This window comes from Aspergillus udagawae, assembly GCF_001078395.1.
Source record: "Aspergillus udagawae IFM 46973 DNA, scaffold_4, whole genome shotgun sequence".
NCBI classification, from domain to species: Eukaryota; Fungi; Ascomycota; class Eurotiomycetes; order Eurotiales; family Aspergillaceae; genus Aspergillus; species Aspergillus udagawae.
Genome location: NW_025091267.1, coordinates 1008874 through 1025775, shown reverse-complemented (window position 1 = coordinate 1025775; position 16902 = coordinate 1008874). Strand labels below are relative to the sequence as shown.

At 50.8% G+C, this 16902-nt stretch overlaps 5 protein-coding genes across 5 annotated transcripts; 1 reads left to right on the top strand and 4 right to left on the bottom strand.

Annotated features, from left to right (window-relative positions):
- Positions 1-151: 151 nt before the first annotated feature.
- On the bottom strand, positions 152-1675 carry Aud_005732 (actin-related protein 3; the record flags this gene model as incomplete). The annotated part of the gene is made up of 4 exons (XM_043290650.1): positions 152-1051; positions 1129-1490; positions 1552-1574; positions 1641-1675. The coding sequence occupies 4 exons, from the start codon at positions 1673-1675 to the stop codon at positions 152-154; spliced, it is 1320 nt and encodes a 439-aa protein (XP_043146585.1).
- Positions 1676-2799: 1124 nt separating this feature from the next.
- On the top strand, positions 2800-4649 carry Aud_005731 (uncharacterized protein; the record flags this gene model as incomplete). The annotated part of the gene is made up of 5 exons (XM_043290649.1): positions 2800-2906; positions 2987-3186; positions 3296-4297; positions 4364-4473; positions 4539-4649. 5 exons carry the CDS (start codon positions 2800-2802, stop codon positions 4647-4649), a joined length of 1530 nt encoding a protein of 509 aa, XP_043146584.1.
- A 630-nt stretch (positions 4650-5279) lies between these two features.
- Aud_005730 (TFIIH/NER complex subunit TFB4) lies at positions 5280-6507 on the bottom strand (the record flags this gene model as incomplete). The annotated part of the gene is made up of 2 exons (XM_043290648.1): positions 5280-6391; positions 6462-6507. 2 exons carry the CDS (start codon positions 6505-6507, stop codon positions 5280-5282), a joined length of 1158 nt encoding a protein of 385 aa, XP_043146583.1.
- A 785-nt stretch (positions 6508-7292) lies between these two features.
- Positions 7293-11075, bottom strand: Aud_005729 (glycerophosphocholine phosphodiesterase; the record flags this gene model as incomplete). The annotated part of the gene is made up of 4 exons (XM_043290647.1): positions 7293-7532; positions 7590-7990; positions 8049-10871; positions 10940-11075. 4 exons carry the CDS (start codon positions 11073-11075, stop codon positions 7293-7295), a joined length of 3600 nt encoding a protein of 1199 aa, XP_043146582.1.
- Positions 11076-14143: 3068 nt separating this feature from the next.
- Positions 14144-16808, bottom strand: Aud_005728 (uncharacterized protein; the record flags this gene model as incomplete). The annotated part of the gene is made up of 2 exons (XM_043290646.1): positions 14144-16579; positions 16728-16808. 2 exons carry the CDS (start codon positions 16806-16808, stop codon positions 14144-14146), a joined length of 2517 nt encoding a protein of 838 aa, XP_043146581.1.
- Positions 16809-16902: the final 94 nt, after the last annotated feature.

Sequence of the window (16902 nt, the reverse complement as noted above, 5' to 3'; positions counted from 1 at the left end):
CCTTGTCCTCCCTCAACCTCCTGAACTCTGTAAAGGCAGCTGTGTCAAAGAATGATCTAAATTTTCATGGGAGAAGAATAACTATAGACATAGACCGACACAGGGCTAGCAGACACAAGTTTCAAGCAATTAAATCTGTTATTGGTTTACCTTAGGTGCTTCCGGGACCACCCAGAAGGGCAAATCGGCGGACAATGCTGGGACCAATCTCATCATACTCTGCCTTGGTGTGGCAGTAGCTCCGGAATTCAGGGGTCTGTCCTAGCAGACTACCGCCAAACCAAGGGCCGTGTCTCTGTCTCTTGTGTGTCACAACAGCCACGTCCAAACCACCACTCTTAGCACCACCGCTGCGAGCTTCCGAGGCGCGAATACGAGCATCTACTAGGTGTCGAATATCGCGCTGTAAACGACGGCCAAAGTCCTTGTACAAGGTCGATCCACCAGACAAGACGATATTCTTGTAAAGACCTCTCCGGACATCGATGGGCGAGGACTGAATGACACCGTCAACGACTTGAGGCAAGGGAGTCAGGAAGTCGGAAGAGTAGATTTCAGGGTTGAAGAAGATCTCTGGGGCAAGAAAGCGCTCGTAGCCGACATCGATGGTCACACTCCGGCCGTTAGGGGAGGTCACGGTGTGCTTCAGAAACCGATCGGGTTCGCGGTCATAGCGGGCAAATTCCTTGACGATGTCAGGGCAGACATAACAGTACTCCTCCTTGACCCGCTCTGCCGTCTTCAAGCTGCTATCTGGCTCGCCTCGGTCGCGCAGCAAGCTCTGTACGAAGTAGGTAATGTCTCGACCGGCGATTGGGATACTCTTGATGGATGACCCGATGACGTAGCCTTCCGCGACAGGAATGACATGGGTAACACCATCACCAGAGTCGATGACCGTTCCAGTAAGGGATCGATCGGTCACTTTAGAGGATGTCCATGAAGCAGCGAGGGCAAGCACCGCTTGAACGGCAATGTATAGACCAGCACAGTTGAACGACTCGAACATGATCTCTGCGGTGTTCTCGCGGTTCTCGGGAGGATTCAGCGGCTGAAATAAAGCACATATCAGTATGAGTTCGCAAGGTCAAATAATATAATGCAGTCCATCAAGTCTCATGAGCGTACCGGTTCAGTAAGCAGGAAGTAGTGATCTTCGGGCTCGACGCGCAAGTACTTAAAGATCGAATTGGACCAGAAACGTTCCATAGCATCCCAGTTTTCAATCTGTCCGTGGCGAATCGGGTAGTTGATGCCGTAGCCAGGTCCATTGGCAGCCGCCAGAGCTTCATCACCGATAAAGAAATCCAAATCCTCAGTTCCACGCTTTGCCGACAAGTTCGAGCTTGAGCCAGAGCCTGCCCCCAGAAACGATGGCTTATTCGCAACAGGTGGTCGGCCACTCGCCGAACTGCCCGCGCCTCCGGCGCCTACCTTGCTGGCAATCGCAGTAGGAAAGACGAAGGAGGGTGAATCGTTACCGGCGAAACCTAAGATTGTGTCAGCCTAATGCTTGGATGCCAAATAGCCACGAGTCGGATTGAAACTCACCAAGTTTGGAGTAACCGGTACCGCTGAGTACGAGAAGATACCATCATTAGCCGAAACACAAGAAGATTATAGCAGATACATCAACATACTTGTCCATGACAACGGCCGGAGTCTGGGACGCCATGACGGATTGGAATGTCCCCTATTGACAGGCCACGATAGGATGAAGTGGGACTGCCGAAGCCGGGCCGAAGCCTGATATATCAGAAATTGAAAAAGGTTCGAGTGATCAATTGGTTAAGTGAAAGGGATGGTGTAGGAAGCACTGAGGAATAATAATGGTGGAGGAAGAGGAGGATGAGGGGGAGGTGAAGGCGGGCAGTAACAGTACTACTACCAGCCGTAAGGTAGGTACTTAGGTACCTCGTGCATGGAGCAGACTAACTATGGAGATCCAATACGTAGTTGCCAAGCCATGTCATGTGCTCTCCACAAATCTCATAGTCGCAGGCTATCTACGATTGCATTGAAGATGTGAAGATACTCATTGTGTTTATTAACTCTGGATAAAAATAATCATGATACCATAGAGCATTGTATATCAGTGTAGTCAGGCATCAAGGCGGTGACAAAAGACACCTGAGGTTCCTGCTGCTCTCTCAGAAGATATTCTTCTTCCTAAAAGGGAAGGCGCTCCAGCTTCTTCTCCAGCTTTAATCGATGGACTTTGTATGTCGTCCACCCTGCTCTGCTGTTTGTTCCCTCATGAATATCCTATTCATTCCTATCCACTCTCCATATTTATTCTTTCACCTTCTGGCCCTGGAATCTGCTCCTCATGTTTCCTCATACCAGTGTCCGCTTGTTTGTCATAGCCTTATCCCATCAGTTTCCCTCCTCTCTGATATACCTCCCTCCCACTCATTCCTCTGAGCAGAAGAAAGCTCTTTTTGTATTATTACTCTCTCTCTATTAAGATATTCTCTCCCTCATTCTCATAACAAGAAAGGAAAACGGAAGGGGGCCGAAGTGGTGGACGTCGTGCTCTACTACTTTCACTCATTTAGCTTGCTCTTGCTCTGTGCTCTTCGTTTCGAGATGCTAGCCACTCGACTGCAGTGAATATCAATTGCGCTACCGCCTCCTGTGTTTTTTTCTTGTTTGGGGCTCAACTCGCGTTCTGCACCGCTGTCTTCTGGCCTCAATCTCTACCCACAGTCACAACAGCTGGCTGTAGCTGGCTGTAGCTGGCTGCAGCTTCAGGATACTCACCTCTTCTATCCATAATTGAAGCCTCTTAACTACAATATGAGCGAACCACAAAGAGGTGGAGGTATCTCTGCTATCTTCGTCCATGTAGGGGCGGGATATCACGGCCATGGAAATGAGAGAGCTCACCTTCAAGTATGCGAAAAGTAAGTCTTCCATCCGCCTGCGGATCCATGATCTACCTCATTCACGTATCAGCTTTTGTCCCCGGTCTGACTGCCAATAGCGCTTGCAAGGCCGCAATGGGCATTTTGAAAAGCGGTGGATCAGCATTGGATGCTGTTGAGATGGCCATCATTGTAATGGAGGATGACGAGATGACAAATGCTGGGTATGGAAGCAACCTGACGATTGAAGGAGCTGTCGAATGTGATGCTACTATTGTCGACCACCATGGCAGGAGCGGCGCAGCTGGAGCCGTCTCGCGTAAGTTTTCCTCTTTTCTTCTCAGCTTTGCGATCACCTGTTTTTGTGTTATTGGACCGTCCGCCATCCCAATCAGGGCCTTATTGCTGATGTCTTTGGTCTACTTCAGAGGTCAAAAACCCCATCTCTCTAGCGCGAATGCTACTCGAAACCTCTGCAAAGCCTTTAACTTGCCACAGAGTGCCTCCAAGTTTTCTCGTTGGTGAGGGTGCAACGGACTTTGCTTATGAGCAAGGATTGGTCATACTGCCTCCTGACGGTCTCATATCGCGCTATTCGAAAGAGAGATGGCACCGCTGGCTGCAGGATCTCGAGGCTGCTGAACTGGTCGAACGGAAGCGGGATCCTTCACGTTTTCGTATGGAAGAAGATAGGGCATCCTTCCTTCGTCGGCCAATGCTGAATCGTAATCCAGCCCGCCTCATTGACAATACTCGTTTACACCCTCATCTACCCAACTCTCTCTTTACCGGAGTCGACTTGCTGAACCCTCTTCCTCGTCCCCAGGCTCCTGCAGGTGGACAAAGTAGAGCTCCTGCACCACCAACTATGGCTCCGAACCATGAACACGACATGGGTCCGGCAAGTGGACAGCCCATGGCTATGGCAGGTGGGCAAAGCATGGCTCCTGCACCTCAGCAAGGTATGGCTGCCTCGGCCGACACCCATGCAGATGGTGCGACTTCCCGCGCGAACCCTACTACAGCACCTTGTGTCCCTGGCACTACTTCCGTGAATGCTCACCCAGGCGCTGCAGATGAGGATGAAGATATGATCAGCGATACAGTCGGGGCTATAGCTGTAGACTGTTATGGCAATATTGCAGCAGGTTCTTCCTCTGGCGGCATTGGCGCGAAGCATCGCGGTCGAATTGGGCCTGCTGCGCTGGTGGGCATCGGCACCTATGTGATCCCTGTGGACCCCAGCGATCCCGAAGAGGTATCGGTCGCTTCGATTACATCGGGCACAGGCGAGCACATTGCTACAACTATGGCCGCGCAGACGTCAGCTGCAAGACTATATTATTGTCAAAAGAAGCGTAAGGACGGCACTTTCGAAAACGTATCCGAAGACGAAGCTATGAATGCGACGATAGCCACTGAGTTCATGGGTGAGTTATTGTACTCCCTATCCGTTACGACAATTGAAATAGAACAACCGTTTACAATTGGCGCAGAGCATCCCGGTGTGAAGGCGAGCCCTTGTGGAGGCGCTATCGGAATTTTGACTGTCAAGAAGACGAAGGACGGAATTTTCTTCTACTTTGGTCATAATTCCGATTCTTTTGTGAGTACTCCGTACAACTTTGGTCTTCTGGAGAACCTGTACACTGAACGCGCATTATCTTCTAGGCTCTCGCCTCCATGAGTAGTGAGGATAGGAAGCCGCTGTCTGTGATGTCTCGCAACCAGGGAAATTCGACTATTGCTCAAGGAGGCCGCGCCTATCGGGCCAGAAGATAAAGTACATGATTGACGACTCTCATGATCGACAGCCAAGCTGGCGCTGACTCGAATGCATCACTGACTCGCGCTTTGTAGCCACGACGATGGATCAGAGCATCACTGGCGTAAGACTATTTCTAGAGAGACGAGTCCTGTTGATGCTGCACTCGAATGCCGACTGCAATTGCCCCTCCAGCTTGCCGGACCCAATACGTGATATTACACGCCAAGTCTTGTCGCAATACCAGATACGAGTGAATTGACCGTCTAGGATTGTCTCACGATTGCCTTTGGACCTTTGCCTTTCTCGCATAGCCGTTTCGGAGACTCGCTGTTTGCGTACCATGCCTATGGGTGGCACCCTTACTGCCGTTAGAATGCCCCCTCTGCGATTTCTTGTGCTGGAATCCTTTCAGGTTGTAGTATGGCCAACTTTGGTGGGTTGGGGTCTCCTTTGGCTATCCTCACAATTCCTGGCAAGTGCCCAAGCCCAAAAATCTCGTCTCTGCACCGGCTTCCAGGGCCGACATACCTTTAAATAGGCAGCATAATGCAAAGCAAGAGCTTCGAGCAAATAGTCCAACAGATGCCGTTTAGAATCTGACTTTTCCGGGTAGTAAATGGTTGCACTTCGAACGGTGGAGGTTTTCATGGGCCCGGTGTAGGTGTAGGTGTGGGAGTTCCTGTCCCTGATGCACCGTTGGTGCGAACCTTCTTCTTCTTCTTCTTTCGAGCGATAACCGCCGGCTTGGCACCGTAGTCACCCATCTCGAGATGGGTGCCACAAGTAAGGCAGTCGCCGTTTTCAGGAGGTTCACAGAAGATGCTTAGGCAGATTGAACAGACAAAGCCAATATCGACGACACGGCGATGGCAGAAGCAAGCGGCACGAAAGTCGACGTCGACGCGCGTTGGCAAAACCAAATGTCTCCGAGACCGCTGGTCAGGAAGGAAAGCCATCATCAAGTACTGTAGTAGGCCGCGAGGCTCGGAGAGCGACATGTAAACTCCCTTGGTGGCATCGGACGCCTGCTGCAGGAACACCGCATCCCCGCTCAGCTTGCAGACATCGATGGGAATATGGAGCCGCTGACAGGCAAAGATACAGTTCATGATCGGGATGTACTGATGTGCCGAATCCGTTGAACCACTCACGGAGATGATTAAAATCCGCGACTGCAGACCCTCAGCCGCAGGCTCCGTTGCAGCCCTACCAGCCCCGGAGCTGCCCGCACCGGCCGCCCCCGTCGGCCCAGCAGCGGTTCCTCCATGCGCCTCCGCCCACGCAATCGACCGCCGGTTGATATGGCTCAGGGCCAGCGTCAGCGCCCCCGCCATCATCGTCGAGGTGGTGGCCGCGACGTCCGCGCCGCTGGTCAAGTCTATGAGTTCTCGCAGGTTGCGGGTGACTTGCTCCTCGACGATTCGAAAGGGGCGGTACTTGTTCACCTGGGCCGCAGCAGCTCCTGCAGCGGACCCGTTCATGGTGACATCGCCGTCTTCATCTGTCCCTGTTTCGTTCCCGTTCTTGCTTTTGCTCTTTCCCTTGTCCTTTTTGATCTCGCACGGGTACAGCCATGTCGCCTTTTGGCTGTGCGATGCGACGACCGCGACTTCGTTGGCGTAGTTGCAGGCGAGATGGGCGTTGACGAAGACGAGGATGTTGGCTATCGCGGTGGAGAGCGGGAGGGAGTCTTCCAGGAGAGCCCAAGCATGAGGATTTGTGTCGAGGACGATGGTCAGCAGGGAGGGGGCGGGATCTTGATATTGAGTCAGTCGTTCAGTAAGGTAGATCTTCTTATCTCTTGCGGAGCTGTTCGACGATCTTACCGCTGGCACTTGTTTCGTAGTGCTCCGTCGCATCTACGGCGTTCATTTTTTCTGCTTCGAGTTTAAAGGCGGGTGGAGAAAGGTATCGATGTGGATGCGATTAAGGCAATGCGTTCAAATAATAACTGGATCGATCACAGCATGGTGAGGGCCAGGCAATGTCGGCAGTGGGAGCTAGAGCTCAGCTTGAACCAATTGACGCCTGTCGTCAACGTCCCAAAGACCGAATGTGGACACCGCTGGAAATGGAACAAGTCTTGTCTAGCTAGTAGATGGTAGCGGAGAATCCAAGGTGTATTTTTTTTTCAGTGTTTGCTTGGTGGGCTCGTGGTGACGAGGATTAGATGAATAGAAAAAGTTAGTCACGTGGGATGAAGCAGTTCAATGGCACTCCACCGCCCTCTTGCTGTCACAGGATGGTTTAGATTATTTTTTGCACCAGGACAAGGGGTTTTTCATTATAAAGTGAAAATTTGTGGTTTATCTCTACTTTTCTGGAGGGTGTCAGGATTCTACTATTATTACTATTAATTGAGTTCTTTGCTCATACCCCCATTTTGCAACAGGCTCTAACACATGATCTAGAGATTGATATCAAGAATCACGAGAATGCAAGATACTTTCCATCACCTAGCATCTCGTCAAGTGACAGGAGGTGGATAACGCTTTGTAGAAGCAGACATGGAAACGCGAAATCGACCACTCAAACATGTATAGATGCAGACAAGATAATCGCAAATGATGAAAGTAATGTGTAGCCTAAAGTATTTTGACCTGACGCTGAGGCAAAAGCTGTACGGCTGATGCAATGTTTGAATAAACAAAGAGTTTTCACTGGGGATTGAGTACAGCCTGCGGTTTCACATGGAGGTGGTTATCCTGCTTTTCGGTCTGTTCAAGGACAGGTATCTGGATAGACTCCTTCAGTGCCTCGCGATTGGGTTCAGCCAGCGGGCTTGGCTGCGCAGACGGAGCCGGAGTCTCGCCTTTAGCTTGATGCTCCGTGAGACCTTTACGGATGGCGAGAACGGAGTCGACGATCACTGCATCAATTCCCTCGGCGACTTGGAGCTATGCGGAGTTTAGTACAGATCGAGAAGCCACGAGTGGATAGCATTGAGGCCTTACCTTGACGTTTGCTGGCTCATTGTTCAGCGTTCCATAAGATACGCAGACAAGACCAGACTCCTTCACAACGCGGACCAGACGCGGACACAGAACCAGTGGCTCAGCCTGGGAGACGACGCCCAGCAAGCTCCAGCGAGAAGCAAACCGAATAGCTTCCTGCAGACTGCTGGCTCGGATGTCGCTTACCGGAGACGCGCCAGAGTCGGTCAGGAAGAGCACAGGGATGGAAGGCTGCTTGAAAGCGATCAAAAGACAAATATCGGGGTTGAAGCTAGAAAAGATCATGTTGCGCCCCTCGCCGTGATCATAGGCCATTTTGAGAACCGTATCCACGAAGGAATTCAGCTCGACGGCGTAAGTATCCATCTCCTCCTCCTCGCTCTCAAAGAGCATGGGGTATTCTAGCGATCTTGGTCAGATCGTCTCGTAACTGTTCTTCAGGGGGTTGCTAAAACTCACTGAGTTCAATATTGAATCCAACGGACTTCGGCAGCTTTCTGAACAGCTCCTCCAACGTTGCAAAGGGAGCTTGGATGTGATTGCCACGGGTGTTGCCTTTAAACCCTTTCTTCTTGAAATCCCGCGTGTGTTTGATTCGCTCGTTCAGCTCTGTAGTGTCAAATTCGAAGCCGCCAACGGACATTGATCGCGGACGGAAGTTGGGACTGCCCGTCTTCTTTCCGGTAGCGTCAGGCGACTGATACGGAGAGGTGGACCGGCGGGACACGCCGCTCTCCCCAAGCTGAAGGAATTGCTCAAGTGTCAGAGTATGAACGGGGGCATCGATCCCCGTTTCGCTAACTAGGAAGTCATGATAGATGACAGGAACATGGTCTTTCGTGAGCTGGACATCGAACTCGACGTAGGATGCTCCCAAATTGGCAGCCGCAATAAACGACGGCAGAGTATTTTCTCCTAACTGTAAGGATCTGCGACTGGCCAAATTCTTCCCTAAACCGCGATGTCCGATGACCATGGTCGAGCTCATGCTCTTGTAGTATGTCCTGTTGCCAGTAATCGACATATTCGGATGCTTGAAAGGCGTAATGATAAGGAAATTGAATGTCACGGAGCCAATGACTTCCAAAGTGTTGGCAGCCATGATGGGAACCGTGGAGTCACCTTTGAGATTGATACGGTGAGATCCGATCGTCGGCTTGACGCTCGAAAGCAGAGCAACACCGCGTCCTACAATCTGATCCTTTGAGCCAGCATATGTGGGAATAAGATCAAACAGCAGCCTGACCTTGCTTGGGTCTGCGGCATGGAAGACGATCGGTTCGGTAGAGATGTTATCTTGAACCGGAAGATCAATGATCTCGGGCTCTCCTTCAGCTCCATTGGCCGATACGACGATGGACAGCGCGGTATCCAATTGAGTAGAATGGGCGTTGACCATAGGAATACGGTCAAGATTCACTGCTTCCATGTGCTTTCGCATGTCCATGGTGCCCAGGCTGACCAGAATCATGGCCTTGTCGGTGAGATACCGATGTCCAAAAGTTTTAATAGGCTCAGTGCTCCGCGGCGCAGGACTCCCGCGTGGGCTAACATTAGATCGTCTCTCGGTAAGGGAAGATTGTGGAGGTGGGGAGGATTGGATAGAAGACACCGAAGGAACGGGTATCGCAGGCTCGGCTTCCGTTACTTCAGGTTCGGGCGTCACTTGTGCCAGACGCCTCGCAATATCAAGATGACCTCTCAAAGAGGCATGTTCCTTGGCACTCCACCCTGAAGAGTCGAGTCTCTCGAGATCGGCGCCAGCTTCAATGAGCAACTCTACCACGCCCAAAGACCCATCGACACAGGCAACGAAAAGCGGCGTCCAAGAATAAGTATTTTCGGTAAGCTCAGTGTCCGCCTTCTGATCGTCAGTGCCCTCAAGCAGAATCTTTGCGCACGCATCGTGACCAAAACGAGCGGCCACATGCAGCGCGGTTTCGCCCTGGTCATCCTGGTAGTTGATGTCGACTCCAGCATCCACAAGGAGTTGCACTATATCGACGAAATTTGCCTTGGTGGCTAATGCCAAGACCGCACTGGATTTCGACACGTGCTTCCGTATGGCAGCTTTTTTCTCAGAGGCACCTTGCCAGTTCTCCGCCTCCAATAGTGCCCGTGTCGTCAGCGGGTGACCACCAACAACACTCAAGTGCAAGGGAGCCCAGCCATCGTTATCCTGCCACTGCGGTGCATCGATGCCTTCACGAACATCAAACATATCCCAAGCTTGCAGGTGTTCAATGATGACCTCGCATACCACTTTGAACCCATACTGTGCACCATAATGCAGAGGGGTGCGTCCAGAAAGGTCTTTGGCTAGCAATGCGCCGCGCTGATGGGGCTGGAGTTCGTCCAGAATAAACTGCAAAAGTGAAACCGAAGGGTCGTCTCTGTCCAGAAGCTGGGGCTGATTCGTCTCTTTTACGACTGGCCGAGGTGGTTGCATGGTCGGAGGAGCAGCGGGGGTGATGTAATGAGAAGTCTCTAGCGAAAAATCAAGCACCATCGAGGCGGAAGACTCTGAGTCAGTGGACGACTGCGCTCGTCCGATAGAAATAACCAAACGATGGATACAGTTGCGCTTATTGATGTCGTCTTCCTCGTCGAGCGAGTCGATTCGACCAAGGAGGACTGAAATGCACGCTTTGGAACGATAGTTAATGGACCGCTGAAGAAGGCTTTTCAAAACCTTAGGATAGACCGTTTCTCCGATATCATCCGCAGCGGCCTTCAGCGTCTCCATTAGTTCCAGGAGGACATGTGTGTCATCCTTGCGCAAAGCCTCATCAACTTCACCAAGCATGCTCGGGGGCAGATTGAGATTGGGGCGCGAAGGCCCTTTCTTCAAGGAAAGCGAGGATCGCGTGGAGCTTGCATCGTCGAAGACCTTCTGGTCTCCAAGCACAGAAAGCCAATCGTTGATTTTCTTGAGAGACTCGGTGACTCGGGCGTTCGAGGCGAAAGGCGACGGATCCACTTTAGTCTCCAGGTATGTCTGTTGTGCCTTGACGCCGACCTTCTTATCAAGCTTCTTGGTAATTTTGACAAATCCACGACGGTTGACTTCGCCATACCACTGCAGCTTGCGTAATTGACCACGTAGTTCGAGCAACGCCGCTAGGAGATCCTCCACATCCTCCGAATCGAGCTCATGCCCTTTATGCAGGGAATGGCCGTATCGCTCTTCCAGCAACTTCAACCGACGGGAAAAGTCCGCAAATTTTTTGTTGTAGAAGTAATCGACATCCTCGAGATTTCGATCGAGAGAGTAGAAGAATGCTGCATGATATCTTCATGTTAGTAGGCCGCTTCGCCTTATGGCGCATGGCGCGGAGACAGAAACCCACCTGCAAGATCCGCTTCATGGCCAGCTTTCACCTCCTCTGCCGCGGATTTGATCAGTTTCTTCAAGGCCTTGTACCTGATGTACGCAGTGCTCCATTCGGGAACGACATTTCGAGGCAAGTTGCGCCCAAACTTCATGATGAAAGGCTGCACTCGTAGCCGCTAAGTAGAGCCAAAAGCTTGCTTCGTCTGCTCGGAGAAATTGAGGTCTCTCGGCAACCCGCAGGAGCGTATTTATGAAATCAGGAGGATAGGGATAAAGAATAAGGAGTGTTAGGAAGGATAGCGAACAACTGGAAACTTCAAATAAACGAGCAAAGACAAGCAAGGAAAAGGGTAATGGAAGGTCTCGACAATAGCTCCATCTGTCAGTCTGTGTGGAGAACTGTGGGTTATGTATGGACGTTGTCTCGAAGAAGTTCAAGACGGAATACTCGCTCACTCCAGTCCGTCAAGGACTTATAGGTAGTGAATGCGAACGGGTAGCTTGCGATGTTCGAAAAGTAATTGACTTTGGCGAGCTATAACCTCGAGGGTTCCGAGTTAGCACGTGGTAAAACCGACCAGAAAGATGCGGTGAATAAAGCCGAGTGCAGGCGAGTGAGTGCAAGAAAGACCTTCAGAGGCACTGCTAGTGAGCAGACTGTACCTTTTTAGACGATAGTGGAACTAGACCATTAAAACAACTGCGAGTGATCAAAATTCAAACAATCGAGGGCAACGCTAATGATGAGAAATCTGCAATGTGGGTCAACCGGGAGACCGGTAAACGATAATGCATAAAACGTTCGGGAATAATAAAGATGTCTCGATGATGATAGCAATAAAAAGAATGAAGGAACCTGGTGGGTAGAGAAAGGCGATCAACGAGTGAGAAATGACAGAGGCAGCACACCTTCAGGGAGTGACGGCGATTCTTTGACTGATCCTCAGCGGCGTGGGTATCAAAGAGACTGTGATTTGTCCGCCACACCTTGTTGGTTCCAAGGGCGAGATGTCGGACACTCGGAGCCTCTGTCTGCATTGAGCCGTGATTAGCACTCCAGTTATTGTTGTTGTTGCCATCATCTTCGAGGGGGATTCTACAGTATTCTGGAGACGACACATACCCTGAAGCTGCAGCAGTGGTGGCCAGTAGAACGATAGGTCAGGAGTAACTCGAATATACTACACCACCAGCAACATCTGTATGAACTATACTTGTACACCTCTAGTAATGAAAGAAGAGAATTGGAGCTTGCTTTGCAATACGGATCAAGACCGACTATATATAACCTAGCAGACACGCTCGTCGGAAGCTCGAGGATGATTCCCTAATGATGTATCTCCTCCGTATGTTGCGGCCAGTCCCACTCGACTGTCCAGCATCCAACAAGAGACGTGGGGAAGATTTACGCTCATCAGCTCCTCGTCGCCAATGGGAGATACAAGACAGAGAATCAGTCCCCATTTTTCAAAAGCGAACAACGAATCAAAAGAGAAGTATGGAGCAGGTATGTATGCTCATTGCTCCCCCCTCAAAGACGGGAGACGATCATCCCTTGCTATGACTGTCAACCGATTGCATGTGGCTTGTCCACACATGTTCTATTCCTGCAGCGGGGTGGACATGTTCTCTCCTGCAGCTATCAAAGCTCCTGCATGCCCCTGTAGGATTGGCATCCGTCTGTCTGTATGTTATACTCTCGTACTTGTATTCGCTGATGAGTATTGTCGGTGAGCCCCAGAGATAGTCTAGGTTCTGTGAGCTGATTGATCATTTTGCTCTCCAGCCTCTCTCCCTGTTAGTTGGCGTGGAGATGTCGCGGTCTGTAGGTACAGTTTCCCACTTGAAACCCTACGATGGAATCCTTATCAATCGCGATATATATTTCCAAGTCACACAATGCACCAATAATATCAATCATATCCCATTCCTTCCCGTACATTTTAGAGTGCCTGTTCTCTATCCTTCGCTTCATCGTCCTATCCAATCTCCAACCCTGCCTATAGTATAACCCTTTTCTTTCGCTTGCATCTCAGCCATCATTCCTTTTCGCCCTCTAATCTTCCGTCAGACAACACCACAACCCCCTGCCGTGCCCCCCGAGTGATCAAAAAAATTTGTCGAGTTCACTACCAGTGGACTCGAATCACTGAATGGCAAATTAGATATCTTCTGGTCTTCTGATTATACTCCAAGCCTTGTAGTGTGATAGAGGGTTTGCTAGTAGACAGTCCTCTCGATATCTACAGATCTACTGAATACTCCTTACTATTTATAAAATACAGAATGAAAAAGAAAAGAGCTCTTCCCGAAAAGAGCAACACAGAAACCATGCCATACCATGTAGGGCATCACGAGCCTCTTCCATCTCAGAAGGCTATTCTTTCAGTTCCACCGACTATTTGCAACCATTCCTCTACTATCTAGACCATATACAGTTCATGCGATTGCACATAATCGATCAGCCAAATCAACTTTTCGGAGAGTATATGCGAGAGTGTGGCAAGGGTCAGATGACTCTACAATAGACTACTGCATCCCCGTTGAACTTGACCCTTCCGGATGCCATTCTTCACCGGATCCGCGCGTCTATTCGAAGTTTACCAAAAGGTGTTGTTTTTGCTTTTTCTGCATACAGATGGTAACTTTGTGGGATAACTGCTCAAGCTAGGACTATGAGACCCGGACCTTTACCTTCAGAATAAAGGGGCAAGTATGGATAGGGATGGCTCGAGTTGACTGGGCACATGACGAATCTCGTGACCATTCCCAAGGTCAGTGCTCTGTTCCATTTGAAAAAGAATCAAATCTCGGCCAAAGGAAGTTCAAGCCGTGCAGCTAAAGTGTGAATTCGCATTGCAAATTGTGTCTATGGAGATTCCGCGAGACAACCTATGGAGAGAAAAAGTAGCCCCTAAAGTAAAACGCCGAACCCTCCCTAACGCTAAACAACAATAACATCCTCTGCTAAAAGATAAAAGAAGATCGGAAGTAGTCGTTAGTGAAGAACAGGAGCACAAACAGCTCAGCAGAAAGAGAAGAAAACGAGGTAGGGAATCACACGAGTGGCTCAGAAAATGCCGGAAGCAAGCCTCGGCAGACACAACAATTGAGACCTCGCCATACAAATGGCCCCTCCTTATATCCCAGTAACTCCATTGACTTCAACATGTTGCCGAGAAAAAAACCATTCGTTTCAGTAAAAAGATTATGACGAGGCCTATTTGCTCTTGACTAGAGGTTTCAAAGCTTCTACTCCAGTCTGGAGTACCGCCGGGTTCGACGCCTTCTTCAGCACACTGGTCAAGATATCGACCCCTCCGCACTTCTCCACCATTTCTTTGGCGCGCTTAGAGATCTCGCCAGTTGCCACGCAGGTCAGATTTCGAATACACGCAACGCCCCGATGCACAAGCCCTTCGTCGTCTTCTTTACAAAGATTCAGAAGCAGCTCCACGCCACGCGGCCGTTCGAGGATGCCCGCAATAGCAGCATCAAGCTCGGTAAGCATAGCTAGTGCACCACCGGCAGCTCTGCGTGTCTCTATGTCATCGGTGTCAGTGAGCGCCAGAAGAATGTGGAGCCGCTGAGCAGCCCTCTTGGAACCATCGGCAAATTTCGCTACGCCAGAGTCGCACGTCATCAAATTGCAAACTAGTTCACATGATGCTCGTTGAATCATAGGGCTGCTGGAGAGCAGGAGGTCTTCCACAACTGTCCATGCATGGCGCACGATGGCCTCCGCTGCGGACGGATCAGGGTAGGATGCAAGATTCGTTAGAGCGAGCAGGCCCTCAAAAACAGGTAGCAAATCGCGCGGCTGTTCCGCAGTCAAGGTGCCTACTTCAGGCGTCGTCAACAGACTGGTCAGAGGTCGAACGGCTGAGGTGATCTGAGGGATTCCGGAGGATGGGAAAACGAGGGACGGGTTGACAGAGATAAGTATACGGGCGAGTGCGTGTGAGGCGCTCTGCATCGCCTCGTCAGAAATCGAGCCCGACGTGCCTTGTCTAGTAGACCCCAGGCTGAGAAGTAGCTTAACAGCGCCTTGTTGCGCAAGAGTTCCTCTGGATTTGCGGTCTCGGGACAAAGAGAGCAGAATTTTGCTCACGAGCCCCTGGGCAGAAAGCAGACTACTCTTGCTGCATTCTATGAAAAGAGGCATGACTCCGGCCTGAACTACCGCGTTGCAACGAGCGATGACGTGCTCGTCGTCGTCGAGCGGATGCGGCCCAGCTCGTGCTGTCGTGCCCGAAGCGTCTGCGTACGCTTTCAGTTGGGACATTTTCTTCTGTTCTTCGCTCATCGAGGGTAGAAACTGGGTGAGATTTAGAATGATCATCAGGCCACCATACAGCACCGATGCATCGGCGATACTGCCCTTCAGCACCTTGATCAAGTCTTTCAAGAAAGCGGAATCCTTCGCAAGCTGCTCCTTTACGGCTGGCTTGATTGAAGAATAGGCCAAACCTTCGATTGCGTTCGAAACGCTCTCGTCCTTATGCTTCGAGATCTGTTCCTTGAAGCGGCTGACAAGCTCCACTGTCTGGCCGTCCTCCTCGTGATATTTACCGTTGGGCGTGGTGGGATTTTCTTTCTCAGAAGCCCGAACCTTCGCCAATATCACCGCTGCCAATTCTGAGCTCTGATCGTTCCCATTCGTCAAAAGGTGAGAGAGCCAATCGGACAGGTGCTTCGAAACAGCATCCCGACAGGCCTGATTTATGCAGGCTGCGTTTAGCAGCTCCAGAATGGCCGTTTCCACGTTCCGGCTCTTCATATTCCTCGAGGTAAATGGCGTGAGAGAGCTAATGAAACTATCCGACAGGAACAGGGAAGCAGCAATATCTGGCACAACGGGGAAAACGGCAGCGAGGGCGGAAAACGCAACTATGTGATCGTCATTGCGTGCATTCTTCACTTTCATGGAAAGAAGTCGCGAGAAACGGTCCTGCCCTGTTTCCTTCGAAGTTTCGAGGTACTTGACTGTCGCGAGAGTTGCTTGGCTCCTCACCTCGAGAGGAAGTCGGATGTCCAAGGAGGAAAGGATCACGTCCAGTCCTTCGTCATCAACCAGATGCTGCAGTTTGACCGCATCCACCGCGAGTAGGCGCGCAATACCTTTCAAGGACCGACCATCCAAGTCATGTCCTGATTCCATGAGCTTAGCGATGAAGAGCTGGAAGAGTTCGCTTTCACAGTGCAGGCGCGTAGCCTCTGATGGCCACACGGCATGATCCAAGACCACGGTATCCAGACAAACTGCCGCCCCATCGCCCCGGTCATAGATCTCATCAAAAAAAGTCGTGACAGATACCTGAAGCCGGTCCGAAAAGTATTGCCGCACGCTGGCGTTCTGGCGTACCAATCCTGAGATAATATCATCTTGCAGCGCAGATAGGCTAGAAGGTTCCCGCGCTAGTATGAGTTTGACGCATTCCAAAGCCACCTCCTCTGAAGGTTTGAGACCATCGGTGCGGAGATAGAGGGATGCATCCTTTCCCGCATTCTCGTCTTTTCCAGTGGTATATCGGCGGCACAGGTCTAGCAGGTAATGTCCATTATTCTCCTCCTGTTGAATCTTGATAATGGCTGCCTTGACGGTTGGATTTTCTGGTGCTAAGGAAAGAGCTTCTCGAAGATTTCGCGAGGCAGCCTGCAGATAGGACAAAAAAGTTAGCGGAGTTTGGGAAATGTACAAAGGTGTGAAATAGATCAAAACAGCGCACCCATAAGAGAGCACGACGATGTCAACGAAAACAGAAGAGCAGAAATTCGCTAGGCATAAAAATTAATAAGCTTACCTCGCGGTGGCCAGCGTCTGCCAGCTCAACAGCCTCCCGTGTCAGATGTACAGCGCGCTCTTCGCCTGTCGAGTGAACCATTTCAGGCCTGATAGGACGGGCAGGAAGAACGAGGGAGGATCGCGAACGGAGAGAAAGAAATTGTAGGCGAGGTGTGAAGATAGGTAAGTAGGTG